At 38.7% G+C, this 25979-nt stretch overlaps 1 protein-coding gene across 6 annotated transcripts in view; it reads right to left on the bottom strand.

Moving 5' to 3' along the window:
• XYLB (xylulokinase) overlaps positions 1-25979 on the bottom strand; it is an 85446-nt gene that overhangs the window by 45701 nt on the left and 13766 nt on the right. For 4 of the 6 annotated variants that reach the window (XM_069778250.1, XM_069778249.1, XM_069778245.1 and 1 more), the window contains exons 9-15: positions 22547-22665; positions 21264-21345; positions 20209-20249; positions 19681-19796; positions 17462-17577; positions 14965-15038; positions 13485-13581 (exon numbers count right to left, since the gene is read on the bottom strand). In XM_069778250.1, coding sequence (XP_069634351.1) covers positions 13485-13581; positions 14965-15038; positions 17462-17577; positions 19681-19796; positions 20209-20249; positions 21264-21345; positions 22547-22665 — 645 coding nt within the window. Of the gene's footprint in view, positions 1-3503; positions 5748-12319; positions 12422-13484; positions 13582-14964; positions 15039-17461; positions 17578-19680; positions 19797-20208; positions 20250-21263; positions 21346-22546; positions 22666-25979 lie in introns of those variants that run through there. The other 2 variants (XM_069778247.1, XM_069778251.1) reach the window with 2 other exon arrangements.

Genomic DNA, 25979 nt, shown 5'->3' with positions numbered 1-25979 from the left:
CAGGACTTCTCCATAATTGATTCCCATTTAACTAGTATGCATTGAAAACAAACTACTGTTTGCTCTCCCTGGATACAGAGATCCTCATTCTTTGCAGATTGCTGCAGTGCCACACCATTCAATTCAGTTAAGCGAGTACCAGATGATGCCATTGCAACATGGTGCTAGATGGCCAGAGGATCATTCTGGAAGTCTAGTTATCTTCTGATCACAGTGTGGCAAAAACACCCATAAGTTTGGAAGAAGCACCTGAAAACATCTATGTCAGAGCATTTTCAAAAATCTTCCAGAAGAGAAGCCCAAGCAACGTCAGCCTCAAAACCACAAGACATCTCCTGCAAGTTAAAGATCTCTCTTTGCAACCCAGAAACTCCTCATCAACATGCCACCACTACAAGGAGGCACTCGATAGCTGGCATCACCTCACCAACAAACCCAGCATAACATATGGGAGGTTTTTGAGCTAGAATAGTCTCATTTTTAGTCTAGGCACAGAATAGGGATTCTGATGACCGTGGGAATGGAGCTGCATGAATAGACTACACTAACAGACAAAAATGTTTCAGGGGGACATTCTGGAACCACACTCCAAAGATTTGTGCAATGACAGGCATGAGAGGAAAGCATCAAGAAAGAGAAGCATTTTGCTAACTGTATGGTAGCAGTTACCGAGCAGTCAAATGCATGAAACAAAGCAACACGGCAAATACCATGAGGTCCTCCTCATCATGACGCAGGAAAGAGGTTTTTTTTTCATTCATTCCAGTAACAAAACATTACAGTCTCTTTCAATGCCTTCACAGAACCATTTTGAATGACTCTGGATGCAGGTTGATCCAGAACTCAGAGAAACTGAGAGGAGGAGGAGCAAGAGAGAGCAGGGAAAAAAGACTGGTTTCCCATATGTGGGGTAGAATGGGCAGAAGTTTCTCTGGACACGGGGTGAGAAGGCTGACACTCATGCTCAGTGCTCAATGTCTTGTCCTAACTCTGCCACAATACTCCCCCTGTAGACCCAGACATCGCAAACAACTTAGCCCCAGCATTGGAATCCTACCTCCCAAAGCCAGCTAGCACTTTGGATACACTAGCTTTGCCCACCACGTTAGGGTAAAACAGAACAGTAACTACCTCACAAGCCTCCATCACATCAACTCCAACAATTATCCTGCAAGGAAAAGGTTAACCATTGACTGAAGCTAAATCAGTTTTACTCACATGGATGATTATGAAGCTACTAGCGCTGCTTACCTCATATACCGGGAGGAAAAAAAAAAACGTACATACATTGAAATGAGAGCAACTGCTGTAAACATCACCTGTCACCACTTCTCTGGCAGCATCCCACTTGCATGGATTCCTCCCTGAAGTGCCTTCCAGAAGGTTCTAAAACAGTAAAGAGGTCTCATGTTTTCTCTCTACACCCTGCTGTAAATGCAGAGCAGCTAGAGCAGAGGCAGCTCATCCACTTGCGCTGGACACGTGGCTTGACACCGCTAGAATAAATTGAAGTGAGGAGCATGCAGAGCTGAAAGTATTTTATACTACTGCACTGGCAAGCTAAGAACACTTCTGCATGGGGGCTCAACAAGACAGGCAAGTTCTTCCACACTATAGAATAATACAGTTCCTCTAGCAGCTCAAACAGGAGTTCTGGAGGACACCAGAGAAACCCCACTATCTTATCCAGCACCAGGATGGATGCAGCGGCACAGGCACAAACCAGCCACAGCTGGGGAACACGGTACCACCACGCATGCCTGGCTTGCCCAGGGCTGCGTGGGCCAGTCACGCAGCAAGGCTTACTCACAGTTACGGTGTCCCCTCTCCACCTGGGACTGTCACAGGGTAGCTACGGGCAGCTTTGGCAGCTAGTTTGCTTGATTTCACCTTCTTGAATGGCCTCCAAGGAAAAAATAATAGCTTAGAAATGAAAAAGGAGCTTTTACACAGACGAGTACCTTGGCTGTGCAAAGCGGACAAGCCCAAAATGGCACATACATTTTCCTACCTAGATTTCTACTGATTTCAGTCAGTTTAGGATACAGCGTTTTATAAAAATATAAACCAAAGGATAAAGAACAACTTGGAATAATCTAGTTCTGACACTTGAAGACATGCTTCCTTTATTTTGGATGTTTTAATCATGTAGGGAGATCTAGCACGTGAAACTAGCATTTTCCTCGCTAGCTACTAGTATTTAAAGTTAGCATAGCAGAAGCCACTGAACATTTATTCAGGTGAACTCATGTATGTAATGGAGTTGCCTTTAGCAACTCTCCCTCGCTTCTGGGCCTCCTGTGACTATGCTACCTAAAGTTTACATTTATCTTTCTCTGATGATCACAGCTGGGCAGGATTTTAAAACTTAAACTAGAAAGCCTTGAAGTCTTCATTGTACACAGTGCTAACAGCCCAGACAAAGAGGCAAAAGCAGCAAGAGGTTTATTGTAATACTGGTATTTTCCAAGCTCTTATCGAGCAAAGCATTTAATCTAATGTATTACACTTAATGAAGAGTCAGGAACTTGTACTGCAAATAACAGATCAGATATAATTGGAATTTGCTCCACACCACTAGCCTACATATATCAATAAAAACAATAACCACATTGGATTTTGGGCTCACTTCATTTGCATTTCTTAATTTAGTGTTTAACTAATTTAACAATAGTAATGATTTAATTCAAATTAAAATCTAAGGAAAATAATTTTTAAAAGCCATTAAAGATTTCATTAAGTTCCATCTAAATTAATATTAGCTTTCTTAATATTTTCAGTAAATTATTTTTTCTCTCACCACTGAAACAAACATGAAGTTTCCTCTGTGCAGTCAAGCTTTAGACAAACCTTGTTAGATTTATTGGTATTATTTCAAGCAATTAATTACTATACATTAGAGTTATTTAGAGGAAAAGCACAAAAAATGGCAGGAAAATGGATGAAGCTGTTTTTAAAACACTGCATCCAACTTAGATAATTGTTCTTTGAGCCTTTTATGTGGAGCTCTTAGGTATACACTATCCATTAGATCACTTCTCCCATACATTTGTGGTATTGCTCCTAAGCATCAGACACACATGAGTTACCCAAGCCACAACAGTTTTACAAGACATCTTCTGCATCTCCACATGTAGCAGTCACTTGCACATGAGTGACTACTCAGAGAAAATAATTCATTTCATAAACGTCAGTTATAATAACCAAAAGGCTTCTGCAAATCTCCAGTCTTGCCTCCCATCCCCTAGATGATACAAGCATTAATAGGCATTAATATACATATATATATATAGTGTGTAAGTGTGCATGTGTATAAATAAAAACTTATCTACATAAAACTTTCTTGGTTTAACCAGCAGAACACAGCCCTCAACATATTTTTGTAGTCTCCTGGAACGTGCAACTGATTTTGGGGTGTTGGACATGCCATCAGGCCAGACAGAAGGATGTACGGAGGAGGCAGATGCAAGGTGCTGAGGCCTCTCTGAACTGGAACTGCTCACTCTCAGTTTAGTCCCTTGGTTAAAGTGAAAAATGGTTAAATGGTCAGGCCTCTGAGGAGCTATCTGGCTTATTTTCAAGCATATAACAAGGGCTGGAAATTAGGGTTATAGTCCTGCACTCTCCTGGTTCTCATGATTAACCCTTATTCATGCAAATGGCAACACTTGAAATCAACAGGAATGCCCTTGCAGTGATTACGCTTGTAAGTAACAGCCTAGATAACATCTGAAATTTGCACTGACCTCTACCACAGCTCATAGCAGCTACTTTAGTTGAAAGAATTTAATACCTTGAAGTAATGAATAAAAAAGGAATTCAAAACAGAAAAATAAACAAGGAGCCACTAGGTCCTGAGTACTTGGAGTTTACTTAAAAACACAATTCCACCTTTTCAAATAGATATGCCAGCAATTTTTTATTCTAATGTGTCACCCTTAAAAACAATGGCTTCAGATGTTCACCTGCATTTCAGTGGGTACCAGGCTTTTATGTTCATAGACAAAATTAGGTATGAAATACAAAGCTTTGTATCACTTTCTCTGCAGCTTAAGTGTTCACTTGCAGGTAAACTTAAGTCATTTAACTAGAAGTGCACTTAATTTGAAGAGGTTACTCAAGCAGCTCTCCACTTGTACATTTGTATTACTATTATAATTAGAACTACTTCAAAATAACAAAAAGTTCATTTTTGACCAGAATAAACACAAAGGAAAAAGATCAAGAGCACCCTGAGTGAACAGAGTGAATGCTTTTGAAAATATCCTTCAAAATGCCTCCAGCTCTGTGACCAGTGACCATCTTCATTCCAATGCTACTCACAGGGCAGCTGCTACACAGACTAATACACAACATTTTTTGCTGTTCTGTATGCTTTAAGTTGGCCACTGAGAGGACTGAAACACTTTGCTGATTTGTAACAATGCTGAGTGTCCTCCAGCTTTCTGTAATTACTTCTTGAGATGCATACATGGAAATTGCTATGTACAGTTAAATACTGACATTCACCTGTTCAGTAATAGATACCAGCAATGGAGAGGGAAGGAACTGAGTGACCCAATCCTGGAAACACAGAGGAGGCAGCCCATGATGTGCTGGAATAGAGCCCCCAGAAGCCTTCCTTCAGCACATGGATGCCTCTAAGATCCAAAGTCCTCTACCAACAAAGCCCATATTTGAAATGTAACAAAAGTGATCTTAACCTGTTGAAAACAAGACATGAGAAACCCTGAAGAAAGCTGCTATCAATGATGGAGTACATTGAATAGATACTTAAGTACACTGAACCTTTGGCTACCAACTTTAGGCTAAGGAAATGGAACGTATTTCCAAGTCAGTTCATTTGTTGTCCAAAATAATACTGGCATTTGATACGACTTCTATAATGAATATACATTGTTTAGTATTGCTATCTTTGGCAATATTGTTGCCTTGTAAAAAGAAAGAATTCAGTATTATGTGTTTGCACACACCAAACACTTTCTAGTGGAGTTTTTCAGGCAGACCATTCAGCCCATTCAAATTCCTATGCAGCCATTTCTTTCACTTAGTGTTACTGCAAAAGTGGAAATACGAACACACATAGATTTATATTTTAGGAAGATGCTGGCTGATTTCTACAAACAGGGGCCAATTGAATTTCCATCCACCAGAACTTCTGAAAACGTCTAATAATTACATATTTCAGAAGAATCAACTGAGATAGGCACACCCATAGGTGAAACATTAAGAGTTAAGCCACACTTCAGTAACATTTCAGATAAAGATTGACAAGTGCAGTTATCTGCACTAGAGGTATCCTCTAAAGAACTATTTCACTTTAAGACACTATTAATAATAAAACCATCACAAACCCACCCTTTGCTTGGATGTATATACATACTTCTATTTTTAATTTCAAATTTCCAGCTTTCAGGAATTCCTTGCAATTTCTTATTAAGCTTCAAATATTGTCAAATGGAAGACAAATACTTTAAAACCAACAGAAGTGGTAGAGAAGTGGCCATTTTGAAACTCGCTCTCTACTTGAGTAATAATGGATGCACAATGCTCAGCAGGTACTCCTGAGTTTAGTTTTACTTTAAGTCTGTCTGATGCTGTACAATCACTGTAAGTGCAGTTGGAAAAAGACAATTTCAAGCAAACTTTTTCTTTGTGTTCTTTCATCCATTCTTCAGATTTTCCAACGAGGAAGAGTGTAGCACTGATGAGCTGAAGGCCACTGTAAAAGACTGTCAAGTCCAGCCCTTTGAACATCAAAGAGAAAAAATGGTATCACTGTCCAGAAATGGGGATCAGGAATTTCATGTCACCTACCATATCATTAAGGGACTTAATTCTGTGGATGCTCTAATCTCACTCTTCCACACATCTGATTTTTCTTCTTCTGGTCAGTCTTGTCACTGATCCCAAATTCCAGCCTCCAAGTGCAAAGCTAAAAAATTTCTGTTCTTACGTCAGAGAGAGAACTTTAGAAGTACATACTGCACTTGAAGCTTATTTTTCATGAACTTCCCATCCTTTGCCACCCTTTACACTTGGACTAAACTGACATCGTGAAAGCCTTGGGGCTCAGACCTGTCATTTTACATGCACCATGCACACCTTTGCTAGTGCATAAGTTAGACACACCACATACAGCCTAACTAACATCATAGTTTAAAGGCGGAAAAAAGAATACCCTTCATGCACGTTCTTGAAAACCATAGGCCAGAAATAAGAAAAAAAAGCTGCCCAGATTAATTCTTTTCAGACATGAAAGAATTAAAGTTATAGAATGCAAAATTCCCCTTGTCCACAAACACATGAACTTTTATTAGGTTTTTACTTAAACAAGAAATGTGGGGGGTGGCTGTTTATTTTTTTCTTGAGATAATCTGAGTAAGCACTGAGTAGGTGTCCTCGGGAAATCAAAGTCCGCATGGAACGAAAGCTTTAGATATTTAAATTTTTTTAAAAAACTTAGGCAATAATCCTTACTTTTAAAGTAAGGCAAAACTGTCTTGTTTAATCTCACGCAACAAACACAATCACAGCTAAAAATCACTGTGCATGCAGGTAAATTGAGTAGGTAGGGAAAGAATGACTTCTCTAGTAGAATCCCTGTTAACACTGAAAAACCTTGCATGGGAGTTGATGCAGCTGAAAGCATTGAGACACTTAGCACTCAGAACTAATTCATAACATGAGATGTGTAAGAGAAGCTGGATAACCTTAAACCAGAAAAAAGGAAAGAAAGCTGGAGGGACTAGGAAATCTTGGGAGAGCTGACTAGAGTTCACTAACAGGCCTGTCACATTTGAGCAACAAAAATGAAAATACAGAAAGACACAGAAAGAAAGGTTTAAAGTAATATATACGTAACATTTCACTAAGTGTCAACTAAGGTAAATGTAGTATTTTACAAGCAGAATGATCATCAAAATAGGGCATCATTTACAGTGATAACAGCAGCTGCTATTGGTATAAATGATTAATACAAAGCAATGTATATATAGCTGTTAATCAGATAAGCTTCCTAGCAATGGCATCTCTTACAGACTCCCATGTGTCTGAGACAGAACGGACCACTCTGATCCTTTGAACTCACCCTTCCATAACATAAATGATCTCTTTGGACCAGAGCACCTGTTTTTAGGAGAAAAAAAAAAAATCTTGTTCTTAAAACTGCCAGTGCTAAAGAATTCACTACACCACTGTCAATTGCTGCACTGCTTGATTTCAGTTTCTGTTAAAAATCCGCACCTTGCTTGTCATTTGAGGTTTGCCTACTTTCAACTTCCAGTTATTGAACCATAATGTTTCTGTCTCTAAGGCTCAAGAGTCCTATACTATCAAGTTTTCTTTCCCCAAGAAGGTACTTATAGACTGCAATCATGTCATTCCCTTGCTAATCTAATTGGATTTAAAACTGTAGATCAGTCTTAAAAAACAAGCAATAAAAGGAGATTTATTAGATAACCCAACTGATCTCCAAGTCCCCAGCTCCTAGAGATCCACAAAGCTCTAACAAAACCAGCCAACTGACAGCTTGACTATTTTTCTGAATACTGCTTTAACAGAACATCCACTGAAACAGTCATAAACAATCTCTCCCAACATGAGGGCACAGGAATTGAACCATTTACATACTTGGTCTTTTGCTGACCAAACGTTAAAAGCGATTGTTCAAACAATGACAACATTTTATCACTGTGTCAGGAAAGAAAGACAGATAGTATCCCTTCCAATCTTTTTATTAACTCTTCAGATTTTCTGTCTTCATTGTGTTTCCTGTATATGTATAACAACAATAAAACAAAATAAAAGCAAGACAATAGGCACTGCATGAAAAATTCTAGAGCACGTAAGCAGCTTCCTTATAGCATGTTAGGTCATTTCCTTCAGAGACATTTTATCTAACCCTTTTAAAAATTAGTTAAATTAATACTGTACTCTCCTGAGCCAAGTAATAACAAAAGCCCTTTTTCGTAAAACACTTGGTCAGGGAATTGGTAATAAGCTAACCAACCTTTCACTCCAGATCACTGGCTTAAAACCAAGCCTTGCTTGATCGTGCCTAGAAGGCTCTGCTACGTGATAGAAGTCTGATGCTCTGTGGAAAATAAGAGGGGATACAGTCAAGCTCTTGGCAAGGTATTGCCCGTCTCACACTGGCACTCTTATCAACCAGAAGTTTCATCAGAAAATACATATATCCTCTGCAACAGAATCACTGGCTTATCTGGGAGGAAGATCCTGCCTTTGATGAATTTGAAAGTATTTCTTGAGCCAACACTCCTCCCTCAAAAATACAGGCTTAAGATCTAATGGCAAGGGGTATTTATGATCTGTTCGTACCGCATACCAAGCGGTACGCTCTGCCCCATCACTATTCTTACATGTTCCAATCTGACCGTTACCATTATTCACTATTATTTTAAACAGAGGACTTCAACCTCCCATCAAGGGCACTGTCCTCTAATTATTTTTAAATTGTTTTCACTCAATTACTGAAGCAAAAGGCCCCTAACAAAGCCATCACCCTCATGCTGCTGAAACACCATCAGCACTCTTAGCAGCAAACAGCAAGAGACAAGCACGAAGCCAACACAACATTTTAGTATTGATTTCTCTAAGAAATTTAAATCCCGCAGGGCATAAACATCAATTTAATCTGTATGCAACTACAAAATGGCCTCACTCACAGTGTTCCTCATTTCAGCCAAAACACTGCTACAACTGGCATAGAAACACGTTAGCGGTGAAGGCAAAAGCAACTGATGGAACAAGTACCCCAGCATTCCTGATAATTCATAAGAGTTTTGGAGACTACGATCACAGAAGCCAGTCAGTCAAAGACAACCACCAGCACAAAAACCTGTCTCATAGCCTGACACAAAGCCATCCCCAGAGTGTCCCGAGAACCAGTGGCATCTAGCCTTGCCAAACCAGAGCCACTTCATCCTCCAATGGACCAACACTTTGCTGTGAAGTGACAGCCTCATGCCTTGCCTTCAGGTTTCTGTGCCTCCGCATGACAACATGAATGATGAAACACAACTGCTCCATGTTATACTAATTCATATTTTCTGAGCTCCCCTTGCTCCACCAGACTGCCTTCCTTGCAGACAAAGCCACACATTATTGCTACCTTAAATCTGCTGAAAAGAGCATCAGAAGAAAACACCACCTGAAGAAAAAGGAAATTTGGCACCTTGGAGTTTGCCCTCATATAATCTTAGACTGAGTTCTTCAGAAAATAAAAGTTCCCCCTCTAACCACTGAGAAGTCAGGCCCAGCATGCTCTGACATTTCCCTTTTTTTCCTAGCACTGCAGGACCGCTGTTTTGTTTAAGAATGCATCCCGTTGTATATCCAATCAGAAAGATGTACTTTCACACATTTGAAACACTGGTAACATGTAGCACTTAAGGAAAAACCCTGGCTCATTCTTACACCAGCACAAAGCCATGGGCATGCCTGTGTCACCCCAGCCAGCACTTAAGCACCAAGTACAGTCAGTAGAATTCAGGGCACCAACATTATTTGCAAGTGATGGATTTATGTATGTAAGAAACTGTAAATTACATAATAAACACAGACACAGGATTTTATGGACAAAGCTTGTGCTTGTAAAACGTGGCACCTTCTATCCATCTTCCCCTGCTGATGACAGTTAGGTGGCAGAATCAGGTTCCTAAAGGTATAAATGTGACACGAACAGCACATCAGGCGACTGGAGTGCTATGAACCCACTGATAGGCACAACAACCTGAAGGTAGAAAGCCCTGTCCAAAGACTTCAACAGCTTCAACACAGACCCCACCCCACATAAGCAGCCTACCTACAAGGCAGGATTTATTAATTGCTGCTGCAGTCCCACAAAAGCTTATTTAACACAACTCTGGCACACACCTGACCCAGTATGTATAAACTTAGTGCTCAGATCACCATTGACATGAAGGTTTCTACACTGTAGACCAGTAGATCATTTAAATATCTATTGACTATATGTGTGATCTCCACTAGAACCCCTATCTGTGTGCTGTTTTCCTTCAGTGTACATAACATACATCATGGCAAGATTTACTTCACCCATCAGTGGGCAGAGGGGTAGATTTTGCTCTCAAAAATAGTAAGTTTTGTGGGTCTTCATCAGTACAGCTTCACTAGGTCCAAGCGAGGACCACTGCAACATTCTCCACTCAGTGTCAATTTTAGGATGAACTTTAGGATTGCTTGGTCAGAAACAGAAGCAACTCTGAAGTGATCATCAAGATCATTAAAGTATATACTGGCAGATCAGTCTGAACCACTGACAGCTTTATAGCTGCTGTGATCACCTGTGTCACTGAGTTGCAGACCCTGTCATTCCTCTATAAATGTACCATGGTTTTGACTTCAGAGTCCCCAAACCATGCAGCTAGTATGTCTGTATGACCAGCATGTGAACTCCAGTTGTGAGTTTGGCTTTCAAAAGGGGATGGCTGCAAGCAGAAGAAGGAAGTGACAAAACAGAAGGTGTTTATGATACAATCAAAATTCAGGAAAATAAAGGCAGAACAGCAAACCTTCACCTTATCTGCATGAATCTCTGAATCGGAGGATGTAAACAACAGGGACAGACCAAACTTCACTTGTTTGTTTCTAGATCACAACGCTCTATCCACGCCTTAAGCACATAAGCAAAACAGGATACAGGGTGTTACTGAATGATTTCCCCTGAAATCTGATTGAGAAAGATTAGAGCAATTAGAACAGAGTGACACACACTTTTAAAACCCTTAAATCACGATTAATGTAAGGTTTAACTTTTCTCCTAAGGATCATTTGGTGACCCTGTGCCATTTTCAAAACAAGGCTGACACAGCCATCGCAGCCTTAAAGAAGAAAATCATGAGACAGAATCCCCTGCCCTCTACTGGCACACCAGCAGCACTGAAACCCGTGCACACATCTGCAGGCAAGCACAAACAGCACCTGAAAAGCTGTTTTAAGGGTTTTTTTAAACTACTGTTTGTAATTTATATAAGATCTATAATGTACCAGACACATCAAACTGGGAACAAAACCTCACATATAAAACACTCTTTCAGCACCATTGCACTTCTTCCAGCAATGCTAGCTAGACCAAGGATTCAAAATACTGCTCCTAGCAAGATAATATATTCATTAACTGAAAGTAAATTCTAAGGGATTATCTAGTGTTTGTCATGTTCACAGTGCATAACCAAGAACTCTGTATGACAGATTTTTATTTATTTATTTTTACAAAATTCTCTTCCACATACACTGCTGCTTTTCAGATTACAGCCATCCAAACTGCATTTGGACCAAGAATAGAGAGGCAGGTTCATGACTGCCAAAATGATTTTCCGGAACCTTGGTGCCAGCACTAGGGAAATTCTTACCCAGATTTCTGACTCATTTGCACCACTGAGATGGCACCACACAAACCTCAGAACACCATAGCAAAGCATTTGTTGTGACTGACCATGTCACTTCAATTTCTGTTACAGATCAATTTAAAAGGTGTCATTATATAACTTTCCAAATCTTGTGAGCAGTTATTACTGTATTCTCCCATTAGTGTAAACAACAACAACAAAAAACACCAAGATTTACACTGCTGTGATTATATTTCTGAATGTAAATCAGCTTGATTCCTGGAAAAATCAAAGTACGTTCCCCATGTAGACAAGGCCTAAAAGGAATTGAATAAAAACAAGGGTCCCGACTGTATATTTCATCCAAAAGATAAATAAGCTTTTAAATCACATTAAAAACAAAAAAAAGCAGCCTGAAATACAGCAGCTATTAAACAAGAGAAAGTCTGGAATACCAGAGTAATTCCCACAATGCTCATCCATACCCTGAAACACATTCAGAACACACCCTGTTTTCAGAGCTGTCACACAACAAATGCAGATGTAAGCCTGCCATCACTACACAAATAACAGAATATGACATTTAAATAATACTACTAAGGAAAAGTGGAAGATGCATACAGCCTACACTACATACAGCAGTTCTTTTTTAAAGCAACTCATCTGTTAGTTACCAAATAGCTAAAAGACCCTTGGGATGCAACAAAACAAAAGCATACAAGGTTCCAAGGAATGTACAGGAACACAATGCAGTCACACCCATCTCCTTTTTACTGTAGGCATCTATAGCATTAAAAAAACACAACAACAACAAAAAAACGCTTATTAAGCCACATCCTAAAACTAGTTAGGTCTTTGGCTGCCCTACTTAGCCTAAACGTATTTACAGATAATTTCTACCCATTTGTTTCTGTGTCAGAGTTGTCCAATACCTTATATAGTTCTCGCACTCTGGTGTTTGTCTAATGCCTGACATGTACAGCCTGCAAAAGTAGCCTCTCCAGCCACAAGCTCTCTAGGCTATATAAGCCTAGCTTTTGGTGCAGCAGAATCTAAGAATGAAGGATAAACAGGTATTTTAAACACGATCTATTTGAATCTCTGCCTGTCTCCATAAATAACCTCCCCAAATAAATAGGGTTTCAAGTATATAAGAAAATATATAACAGGAAAACCTTTACAGTGTAAATTTATGAGGCGGTGTTGCCAAGCTTCGTGATTTGTTCCAGTATCTCTATATTTTCTCAACTTTCATCTCATGGAGTTCTCTCTTAAAAATAAAAAATAAAAAAATTCTATCCTTCATGATTACGGATAAAAGCCTGGAAGTAGGAGTCAAGCAATGGCTTGTAAAGGAGGAGGTCAGGATGTAAATAAAAACAATATGATTTTAAAAAATAAAACATTGGTTAAAAACCTTCAAGATGAGTTAATTCAGTATTTGTTAAGATGCCACTGGCTGATACACTGACAGAAAACGCCAGTAATACATCTTATCAACTTGCCTGTATTCTTTTTGTAGAATTGGACAACTAGTAATGATCTGATCCCACTTCTGTGGGTAAAATACTGGCTGACTTTGTTGTTCCAGTGTGCTAAAAACTATTCATATTATAAATTCTAGGAAGCAGGATTTCTTGCTTTCTAAATCACAAATCAGGGAAAGGCATTCTGCTTTATTAACACAAAACTGAGGTAAAGGGTAAGTGACCAGCTTATGGCAGATCCAGGAACTGAACATAGATTTCAGATTTTCTGAGTTACAGTCTTGTGCTTTAGGCAGAAGGCTGGTCTTCTTTTCACTTAACAAGCTATCGAAGCCCAAACTCTTATTTAAAAATTGACAATGCAGCTCGGTAACAATGAAACAGCAAGAATACTTGAAAAAGAAGTCATCTTAAAGTTAAAACACTGGTCCTTCTAAAGTTAACATCTGCAAAAACTTGCCCCCAACACACCGTCAAAAATTCTTCCAGGAGGTTAATTTAGAATTCATACCAGTTTCTGTATCCATCAGGCAGGACAAGAATCACAATACTGACATTACTGTTGGGACTCCTATCTTTGTGTTTGATCTCTAGTGCCATTAGTTCTGCAGCTTTTCATCATACTTACTGACTTTATATCCCAGCTTTTCAGCATGAATCCTCTTGGCCATGAACTGCCCTTCAATCAGTGCTCGTATTTCCACCTCCTTTGGAAAGTCTGAAACCTGAATCAAAGAGGGAATACATTAAGTTAACAAGCACCTTACACAGTATACATGCCAAGCTGGAGACTGGTTAAAATGCAAGACAGATTTATAGTTGACTATGCTTGTCTTCACCCTGAAGTCTGCTTTCAACTAGGCCCAGTTCTTCACTCATACGCACAAGATGAACCTGAAGACTCATGACAGAGAACACAACCCATAACCTCAGTGCTGTTGGCAAATCCATCAAACGTGAAATCAATGCACAATGGGAAAAGGTTCTACTGCAAGTTGTAAACTCTTCTCTATGCATTTTCCAGCATCAAATCTGCTTAAGGATCAATATCTCAAAAATATAAAATTAAAGCAAGTAGATAAAATTTAGATGCATTAAGCAGTGTCACAAAAATTTTAGATCTATTTCTGTCTGCACAAAAGTGAAACCATGTAATCTTTTCATTAATTTATTTAGTTTCCATACATAAAATTTTTCTGTCCTTTCGTCAACCAGAATATAAGAAAGGCAACAGAAGTAGGAAAATATTGAACTACAAACAAATACAAAGAATCTTCCACAAAAAGTTTAATCTTTCCATGCACTACAGTAAGTGCCTACAACTTGTAGAACAGCTAGAAGTGATTAAGCATTCATTTAAACAGCAAACATTTAAGAGACTAGTGCTACACTGCAAACACAAGATAGTATCAATCTCTGTTCACCTAGATGAGGTCTAATCGACTGGGAGTCATGACTGATCAAAGACATCTCTTGAGTTTCAGTACCACCCAGAAAGCCCGATTGTTTAAGCCAGGTTTAAACAACAACCATTCCTCAAAAAAAAACAGATAAAGAACTTTCTTTTCCATAACCTAATTTCTATTTTAATTCCAACTGGACTCGAGCCTGCGCTTACTTACATACCACTATGTAGCTTGTAGGTTACTCCAGCACATGCAGGACAGCAAAATGAGGTCTTTACTTTGCATCCACATTTAGTGCAAGATAAAAGACAAAATGTTATAGCCCAGAGTTTCAACACATCCTTATCTGTGTGTCTGAAACTTAGAAGATGGGGACTAAGTCATGTAAGTGTACTAAGCTCTCAATAAGCTTAAAGTTAATCCTGTTTCAAAACCAGTGTTGGTTTCAGTAAATCCACATTTTCCAGTAAAGGAAGTATTTCCACAAAAAAATACCATATAAGTTCCAGTTCAGACTTTGCACTGTAGATATTCTCAAGCTACAGACCAAATACTTCCTTATGAAAATCATCCCAGGGACTTGCATCGATAAATGAAACTTGAAAGCAAGTATCTTAGACAAAACAAAAAAGATGATGGCAAAGATTTCAAGCCTTGACAGTACTCCTTCAAGGTTTGAGACATTAAGTAGATTATTACTACCTTTTGGTTGTCTCTGTTGAATCTGTGAATCCCAACTGCTTCAGGAGTAATTTCCATCACATCAAAGTAGAAACCTGCATCAAGGAACATTAAAGAGCATCATGCTTGCTCCTAGCCCAAAGTTGAAACCTTATTTCAGCACATAGCTAAAATGATAATAAATGTTTATCACGTATTTGGAAAGACATTTGAGTCACCACACAGTCTGTTTCTTAACCAATTTCAGTCCACACATTTATTGAATTTAACTACTTTCAGTTTACAGCAATATGGATTTAAGCATGTCTGGTTTTATGCATCTAAACAATATAATAAGCAACAAGCCTACCAAAGAGCACATATCCACCAGAACACACACACAAGCAATAGTAGATAATATATAACACATCCTAGAAATAGTTTCAGTAGGTCATATGCAAGGGTGAAAGAAAAAAAAACAAAACAGAAAAAACGGTTAAGTTAGTAAGAAGAGTACAGGAATACTGGAACACTTCATGCACTGGATTAGATTTCATGAGCTTATTAGAGAACATCAGATATTTTAAATCATGAAGCAGAGCTGGTCTCTGAATAGTTTTGATGAGATCTGAAGAAATGCAGTAATGGTTTGTAGACAGCTAGACAAAAAGTGTGAAAAAGATTTCTTTTGTGTTGATGGCAAGAAGGGTTGGTCAGAAAAGATATTCAAGAAAGGAGACCAAAAAAAAGAAAGTGAGGACAGAAAAACTCAACAGAATAGCTAAGAAACTAAGGAGAGTTTCTAAGGTTCAGACCTGGGAACAAGAGTACGCTGCCCTAGGAGCCCTACGATTACTAGCCAAAAAAAACCCAAAACAGTACCGTGCTTTTAGCACACATAACCTTTTTAGTTTAACATTCCAAAAAACTGCCAGTAAGCAACACTGTGGGTTACAGATCTGCAGGCCCTGCCAGGAGAATGTATGTCCCAAAATTTTTTTTCTGACCCTGCTGCCACTTTGAATCTGGCAGATGAGGTCTTCAGGTAAACTTGCTGGTTTTATTAGCTTTCTCAGGTACCCCCCAGACGCATCAGGACCCCCATCCCAGTCACTCCTCCTCCTTCCCTATTTGCTACCCCTGTTACTCTCATTATCCCAACCTCACCTTAGCAGCTGCCTCTGCCCATCTCCAAACCTCTGCAGGGGCATCTTCTCACACAAAAGGGAGTTCAGGGAACAAGTGACACAAGGAAAGGTGCCTAACCAGTTACTTCTTTGCTCTGCTTCCCTCAGGAACTCAGACTGTGGACATTACTGTATTTTTACATGTATACCCAGAGGTTATCCAAGCATACAGGTTATTAACGATGACTTTCACAAAACACCCATTTTACAGAGGATTGAGATATCCAAGTGAATATATTATAATACAAATTTTTAAACTTTAAGGCAGTGTCCTGGTATCCTTCAAATCAGTAACAATATTTTCATCAACTTCCAATTTTTTTAATACTGTCTAAAGTGGCTGACTTCTGAGTTTTGGAATAACTTCTCCCCATTTTCTGAAACACCTGAATTGATTTGTCTTCTAGTGAAAAGAGATTCCTGGTCATTTTAATACCCCACAGAGATTGGATTTGACAGAAAACATAACAGAGCTTCTGAAAATTAAAGACCAGTGCTAACCTCACAGTGTCAAGAAACTATCTTAAATTCACTTTCCTAAAGAGTGAAGTCTTCTATAGCTTAAATATCTACATTTAAAAACTTTGCTACCTACAGTTCTTAAATTCATTTTATGGATATCAATTCAGATCTAGGATGATGGTGATGATTTCAAATCCAGCTCTGCAATGGTTAAATTTTAATCTTGATTACACATATGCTCACTTTTCAATAACTTAATTCAGAGCTATATACTACACTTGCAGAATGTTAAACCATAGGAAAGAAAATAATATAAAACTTAAATACATGGGTTTATGTATATTATATCAAAATATTTCCTCCATCATCATTTTGTTTCATTTCATTCACTTACCATAATGTGGGGAAAAAACAGGGATGAAATAACTCTTGTGACATACATTGGGGAAAATGCAGGAAATCTGGGTATCATTTGACATTACTGCTTTGTTCACATGCGTGAACAAGATTCTAACAACCGAGAAAGAAATAATATGGAGCTATTTAATTCACTTGGTTTGAGTCTTCAGAAAAAGAAACAAACTTTAATGAAAGCCTCCTTCAGAAATTACTACTTTTAAACATTCTACAGCTAAGATGCTGCTAACACCCTTTCAATGACCAAAAGAGCTCCATAAATATAATTTTCTTAGTGAATACTGAAGGAAAATACTATCATGACACTTAGCCTGCCAAGAGAGCATTTCTAAGTACACATTAGGAATTTCCCTCGCTCTGGTTAACTTAATTCTTGGCCTTTATCATGACCCAAGTAAAAAGTTGGTACAACACCCATTCAAGTATGTGTCTAAGCAACCCCTGGAACTCCCAAGCCCTGCTAAGGCTCATACCCAAGTTTCCATTGTTTCCAGCAACAGTAGATGATAAGGCTTTAGAGAATTCATCCCAGGAGCCTGAAGCACAATCATCTCTGATCCTCTCTCTCATCAGAGAGCCGTTCTTAAAACTGAAACACACAAACATACCATACGCATTTCCCAAAACATTTGGCTCTAGATTTTTAAAGCAATTTGTTGTTTTACTCCATATTGGTGTTTATTGTATCAGCTGAATTAAGCTGGGCAAGCTAAAAGATACAATCACTTCTTCATTATGGAAAGAGATAGAGACGGAGAAAACTAGGTAAGAAAGAAAACAAATATTACAGGACATGTTGAGGAATGCAGTGCACAGATGTTGGTACACGTCTCTCCAATGAGCCAGCTTAGATCCACTCTGGCAGGCCACACTAAACCCAGGCTAGCTCTGAACAGCTAAGACATCTCCTCAGAGAAGTACTCTGACACAGCACTAAAAACCTCACTCTGAGATGACTCTGCAAGGAGAAGCAAGAGTGTCTCTACATTGCATTCATGATTTCAGGAGCACAGTACCGGTATGGAGCCAGCTTGGGTCCAACAGGACTTAGGAAGTCTAGCTCCATGCCAGGATCTGGCAAAGGAAAGCACCACAGCTGCATCTGCACAGTTAAGGTCCAGAGCCAGTAAACCATGCTGTAAAATAGGCATCTGTTCAGTGTTTATAGTCTTTGCACCCTTTATGCAGTCACCTCCTTTGCCATCTCTGTGAATATAACACTCCTGCAAAATACTGCCGCATTGGACTTGGACCCAGAAGAAAGCAGTCTGAATACTCTCCAGCACGGAGTTATCAGAACAACTCAGCAGGAAAGGCAGAGAAATATCCAGAAAGATGGCAAGGAAATTACTGAACTTGCTCAGTAGCAGCAGCTGAAGTTAGTGGAGTTTTCTGTACAAATACTCTGCCTGGTAGCTCAGGCACTCTTTTTCTACTAACTGAGGGTCCCCTATTAACTCTAATATTCTAGAAATGAAGGGGCATTGGTGTAAAAGGGGCAGTGTCAGGACAGAAATGGCTAGGCAGGAAGAACAGGAACTCTTTATATCTGCATAGCTACAGAAATATCTTGTGTTCTGAAAGGCAGGTTTGGCCTTCTGCACATGTTAAGCTGCAGTAAAAGAATGGCGGTATAACAGTTATTCAGAAAAATGCCTCAGCGTCTCCTTTGCTATTACAAACAGGTTGCTTATATAGCTCTTTTACAAAGCAAAAGTGGGGAAAAAATAGGGTAAAAGAGAAATTTGAATGAAAAACTTACTTTAAAAAAAAAACCAACCCAACCAACTGCTGGGAAATCATACTATGAAACTCAGTAACTTGCAGCTGACATCATGCTTTTGAACTCAACTTCATGAACACTGTTCCCACTGTCATTCACAGCCTCCTATTACTGTACAGGTAAGACTCAACATTACAGTTAAAAGGCAGATTTGAGCTTTGCTGAAGTTTTGAGTTTCAAGCACCTACAATCCAGGGGATTTACACACAAAATTTATCTGCATATTACTTGTTAACTATTTGCCTAAACCCTATGACTTGGTTTGGAAGTTTTTACCCTGAATACAGTGACTCAGTGAGGGAAAGCATAGCTTCAGGCCACCTTTCCACCTACTTGGCTGGCGAGGGGCCAAATAATTCCTGAATCACAGCAGCCAAAAGCTACCATGAGGATCATTCTCTCAGATGGGTTTCTTGAGATCTCAGTGTTTTCCACATGCACAGCCTAATACATCCCTGAACAGCACTGACTATAGTCTTGTCTGAAAAGGGAATCTTCACCTACCCCATTATGTCCCCTGTGGACCACTAGAAGAGCACAGAAGTTATGCAGCCTGGTCAAGCTTCTGACATTTCACATTATTGTATTTCAGAAGATTGTTATTCCTGTATATTAAATGTATTACCTTAGATTCATAGTGAACTGGCTCTATGTATACGTAAAAATAATTTCAGCTTTTTATTGCCATGAGAATTTATCCTCCACAACTCTGCAGTTTCAGTTACTCAAATTAAACAATAGGAATACTATAATGTTGATGCAAATATTTCAGCAGTAAATTGCCATATACCGTACAGAATGCTGAATGTTCTATTCATTATCATTTTGAAAAAAAGAAATAAAAAGCACTAACATAGAGAAAGAAATGTATATTATTGATCCCAGATGAACAAAAAGAAATTATATTACCATAGAAGTGCCATATATGTTTGAGAATCAACAGGATTGCAGAGTATATGACCTTCTAAGGCAGGAGTTGGTTCTTGGATCCACAGAAACAATGTGTCACTCGTGCCAAGGCTAATCTGGAGGGGGAAAAAAAAAAAATAATTGAAGCATTATCACAATGTGCATGGGAAGCAATACAGAAATTAAATTAAAACCATTTGTTATTACCACTAATTGTTTTTAAATTACACATTAAGTCAATTGGATTCATGTTGAAGCTAGCTCTGACTTAGGTTGTCACGCCAGTGAAATACATACTAGATAGAGACTTAGGTTTTAATGTCTGGAGCATTAGTTAAAAATACTCACAAGAGTTTACTTAAAATCTTTCAGGCAGCTTACAGATAGAAACAAAAGAAGCGTGAATCTAATAAACAGAAAATCAACACTAGCAGATAAATTTAACTGATAACCTACAGCTATTTTACATTTCATATATTTCATTTATTCAGGGATATGGACAGTTTTCAGGAGTATGTTTTGACTTACTGCAATATCTCCTTCTTGAAGTCTCATCCCTGCCAATGATGCTGAAAGCAGAAAGTCAGAATATCAGAAAAAAGTCACTTTTTTGACTCAACCATACCATGTTGTATGAGACATCATCGTGCTGACCATCTCAAAGTACAATATAAATGGCAAATATGCTCATGATGGCCTTGGTCTATACACCGTAAAAGACAGGCAAAGCATTCGGGTGAGGGAGTGATTTTTAATAAAATCAGAATGCTCAAGACAAAAGACTGTGGAACTTCATGATTATCTAATGTTTTATGTATTCAAGTTTTAAATACAGTGGACCCTTACTTAACAACACACTTCAAAGGAGAAACTCCCACTTAGATCAGACTACTCACATATTTATTGGACTAAGCTAGATTTGAATCTCTCGAAGAAAAACTGGACTTTTGGGAAATGCAGAGTTTAACCATCTCCCAGAATATGAATGTAAAATATACCATGATGAAGCCTCCATCTTTATTCAAACCTGCACATGTTACTCTAATACGGATAAGTATTTTTCACAGTCTTGAGAAACAGACAAATTTGCTCTATACTAAAACAGTCTCCAGGATTCAAAAAACTGACCCTAAACTAACACCTTCCCTTATACTGAGATCTATCAGTCTAACAAAAGGACAGCTCTAATTCTTAGAGAAATCCTATGAGGTCCATCTCCACCTTTTTCCTTGAAAAGATATACAGCAATTTTTAACTCATATTTTCTAAGTTAAAAGGTTAGCAGTTCATAGTGAGAATAGTTTCTTAGGGACAGGCAAACAAAAACTGAAGTTATCAAGAGGCAAATGAAATCACCTCTAATTACTAGGCAAAAGAGAATTCATTTGTCATACCCAGCTTATCCAAGATGTCTATATCTCAGAAGAACCAGTGATGGAAGGCTGTTGGTAAAAGGTATTAATGCTGATAAACACGATGTTCTTTCACTGTATAGGGAGTATCTGAGAACCAATGAAATTGATTTAGAAATTTAGTACGTACATAATCATATTCACTGAATCTTACACATTTAATCATCTCACCTGGATTGTCTCCTGTAAATGCTACTATTTTACAGTCTGGGCTAAAGCCATAACGCTGACTATAATATGGAGAAATGGGCCCCTGAGGAAAGAAAGAAAAAGAGAGGAAAAAAAGCTCAAAAAATGGAAAGTAATCTTGCAATGTATGACATAACGTGTTGTTACACAGAACTGAAAAACCCCAGAGCAGCTACCACAATCATTTCTGTGTATATAAGGTATGAATGAATACTTTAAAGATTTTTAGCCCAATTTTTTTTGTTGTTTAGAACCTCACAGAAATACCCTCTGATTAGATTTTGAAATAGGTTAAGTAAATAGTAGCATTTTAGCTTTGGGTCCTTCTCCACTTATTCACATCAAGTAACATGAACACATCCATCTGCTTTGCACACATACGTGAATATTAATGCACAGAAATTAGAAATTCAATGCAAACATAACAGGAAGCACAACATTAATATACATCACAACAACAAACGCTGCAAAATGACCCCTATTAGTTTAGGGGTCAAGAACTGTATTTTTTTTAAGCCACACTTGATAGCCATAGAGAAAAAACAGGAGAAGAAAAAAATCCATAAAAAATACAAGGACATCTATGAGGATTTTTTGTATGTTCCTCTCCATCACAGAAGATCAGCACTGAATACAGAGGGATCAGGTGATGGGTATCTACACTCTTACATGTGCACCAGCTAAAGCAATAGCTCTCTTTGTGCTGAGTAGTAAGACTAAATTCATTTACTCTAAGAGATGTGCAGCTTGATTTGATTTCACCATTATGCTACATGAACTGAGGAGCTTTAAATATCCCAAATTATTCACAAAGATTACCTCATTAACTCTACAAACAGTTTAAAACAAGGTCTCTGTCAAGAAATGCAGATGTTGGGTTCTGTTTCCGCATTAATAAATACTGTGCACAGTTCTGCAGTGACCAGGTGCTTGTGGGCATGGGAGGGGACCCCAAAGATTCTTATCACTGGAGCACCTACCAAAACTTCTCTCATCATAGCCCAGGGCATGCAAGAATCCAGGGAGATCAACAATGAAAGCTATGACAGATGCCAGCTAGCAGCTTTCAAAGATGTCTGTTTCTGGTCTGGCATACACATTCACAACACACCTGGAAATATTAAATCAAGCAGCATAGCTCTGAGGATAACTGTGCACGCACGCTTGCGCGCACACACAAGTACACTCCAAGGAAGTGCTGTTAGCAGAACTCTCAGCACAAAGCCTTATTTTTTTGCTTACAGCTCTTCTAGACAGGCACATACCAGGACTGAATGGGATGGTACAGGGCATCCTAGTTTCTCCTCTAATCCAGGTGCACAAGCATTAAGGCAAGACACTGACCATACCTTTTCCCAAATCTGCAGCAAGTTCATACCAGAACCTACAAGACAGATCAAAACAGGAAGCACATATCATTAAACCTCAGACAGTACTGTATCAGAAAATTCCACCTTGTTACAGGCAACAGAAAATTCACAGATGCATATTTTACATTCAAAGAGAATGGTTTCAGCTCTTCTAAGCATAAAGGATACTGAGAATTCAGCCTCTGGATAGCTTTCACCTCTAAAGGTAGCAGGAAAGGCTTCTCTGATGCACAATGCACTAGACAATTCAGTTATTCCCAAATTAAGAGCAAAAAGAAGAACATGGATGCCTCCCCATCAGCTCCTCCCCAAATCTTCCACCTTAGACAAAGACTTCACTACAGCTATCTAAAGGTGATGCAGCAATATCACATGAAGGTATGTTGTGCTCACCAGAGACCTAACAAATGAAGAAATTCCCCCCTGGGTGGTATGGCTTTACACTACTCCTTTGAGTCCTACTCCTACCTTTGAGTAGTATCATATAAGCATCTAAGTCCATGCTGACTAATCTGCCTCCGTATCAACGTTTCCTTCTTCAGAGATGACAAAATAAAGGCTTAGAAGTCCAAAAAAAAAGCAAGAGGTCAAATTTTCAAATGTAGCGTCTAATTTCAAGGCTAGTTTGGGAAGTCCAGCTTTGAATACCAAAGTCATGATTTTCAGAAATGCTGAACAGCTCAGCTGAAATCTGTAACACCTGCAAGTATGCAACATCTCTAAAGTGTAGATTCTGTGAAGTGAATTACAGGTTGCAAAAACCTAGATAACTGATTTGGTCACCTATTTCCTCACCAGAACTATCACTAGATTTGAGGAAGGCCTTTGCAGTTTTGGTTTGGTTTCTCATTGCTTCTTCCTCAATATTTTATTGCTGGTTTAAAAGTTAATTGAAGTTGGTTAGTGGCCGAATCTACATTACATACTGAGCACTCCACATCCCTTGCTTATGTTTCTAAGATGCCTTTAATTGCACATTTCATTACACTTGAAAATCTGTATGTGTTTCTGGTTAGTACTGTTCAGGGACATGTTAGTCTTATTCTAGATTAACAGCATTTTCATTTCAAAGACTGTTTAGCCCACGACTTATCTCAGAAACACAGGCATATTCTCAGCTGAGCACAGTGGAAAACCTGAAATTTGCTTCCATTCAGTACATCTTTAAGCTTTTTAAAACACAAAGATGGTGAAGTTGACCCCACATGCAGTGTCTGTGGAACAAGACTATGCTTGCAATGCTGGGACACAGAAGAAAAGGGATGCAACCCACATCTTAGCCAGCACATCACAAGGCTCTAGCAGTGCTCTTATTCTGAAGAAGGGCGCACGCCTGCAACACACTCCACACACATACACTACTGCTGGTTACGCATGCACAAATGAGCTCCCCAACTCCCAGCAGCCTTTTTCACATGGGCTTAATAATGAGTTTAATAACGTTTATAAATAAAGTATATATTTGTGCAGTCCAATCCTAAGCACCATCAACAAAGTATGGACCTAGTGCTTCACAGAGCGTTGTGAACAGAAGATGTTACACACTCCAGCTGGGATACTGGAATAACCCTAGCCAAACTGTAGGATATTTGGATTATACTTAGTAACATAAAAAATAGAATTAAATTTACTAAAAATCAATCAATCCCATTTCAGGCAAATTAAACACACTAAATTATGCACCGGTTTATTTGGCCTATGATTCTACAGCAGGAATTTGAGAGACCACAAAGTGCACCACACCTTCCACAGGCAAAAGGTGCATTTTCCTTTTCTGCTGTCAAAATCACTACCACCCACAGAGAAGGAAAGATGGTAAGATTTACTCCAGCTTCTCTCAGTTCTCTATGCGAGAACACTCTTAAATCTAGCCATCCCCTCCTTCCAGGGGTAAACTGAGTCCTTCCAGGGTAAACTGAACCCAGCATCACTGTCTGCACTTCCCGGAGGCAGAGGGTGTGAGCAGCCTTGAGTCCCAAGCTCTCAGGCATAACAAGGCTTTCTATGAGGAAATACATACATCTATAAATTTTCCTGGAAAAGTCCCTAATTTAAAAGGCCAAGAAGCCCTTCGCTAAATTAAATTAATCAGTGGGTAACAGAATCTCTAAATAAATAGGAATTTTACTAGAGAAAGGTTAGTTGTTGTTTTCTGTGGTTTTTTAGGAAAAAAAATCCTTTCCTCTCTCCACCCTGCAAGCCTAGAGAAACATTTAACCAGTATCCTCTAATGCAATTTTGCTAGACATAAGGACAGCCTCCAATCTTTCCTGCATAAAACAGGAAAAACACTAACCTTTATAACTGAAAAGGTCTAAGTTTATATTATACAGAAACAACACTTCAGTTTATTGACTGGTAGATATAGTGGCACAAAGACTTTAATATGCCCTGAGAAAAGAAAGATGAGCTAATTTACCCCGCCCTCAGAAACTCATTTAAAAGATGTGAAACAACTGTTTTACAAGAACTATTAATCTGTTGGCCTGGATACATTCTATCCAACTGCAGGCACCTGCATGAGAATCTCCAGTCAGTGGAAAATAAAAACCAGAGCTGAACGCTCCCTGGAACCACTTCTCTTTCTCCTTTGATTATATGAGGAGTGACATACAGCAAGTTCCTAACTTAAGCACTTCTGGTCACGATCTACACAACTAAGTTCAACATATAAAGTAAGTAATAATCTGAGAACTAAAGGGAAAAAAAAAAACAAAAATCAAAGGCAGCTCTTCGACTTGTCACTCCAAACGGATACTCCATCAGCAATGAAGGTCAATAGCCAAGGCCGTGGTCTAGTAAGGACTGAGGAAAGGATCAATACGTGGATGAATAAGATTCAGTATTTCACTGCAAGCATCACTGACTTTTAACATAAAATGACCAGAAGCACAATCAGGACTTGCTAATATTTACTACATATACAAAAGTATAAGTGCTTCAACACTGGGGGGGGGGGGGGGGGGGGGGAGAAAAAAACCAAACACTTTCATTATAAAGACCAAACGATGCAGACTAACTGGTTTTATTAATCAACAAACTAAAGATCAATATTCACATAAATTTATAAACAGTTAAGTGTATCTGTATTACAGCACTCTGGATTGCCTTTTCAGTGAGCTAAAATCATAAGCAGTGTAACTCTGCTGACACCACGCAAGCTACACTAGGAGTAAATTCAGCCCACCACGCTTCCTTTTGAAAAGGCTTCAGTTCAAAGCATCCTTGTTTGATAGAACAACAAAAACAAGTATGCTAAGCTATGATTTGCCTAAGGCTCTTAGAAAAGCATTTCAAAAGATAAAGCTTCTCTAGGTCAAGAGCTGAA

Source organism: Haliaeetus albicilla, chromosome 2 (genome assembly GCF_947461875.1).
Source record: "Haliaeetus albicilla chromosome 2, bHalAlb1.1, whole genome shotgun sequence".
NCBI lineage: Eukaryota > Metazoa > Chordata > Aves > Accipitriformes > Accipitridae > Haliaeetus > Haliaeetus albicilla.
Note: the sequence above shows the minus strand (reverse complement) of the source record. Positions and strands in the feature narration are given on the sequence as shown.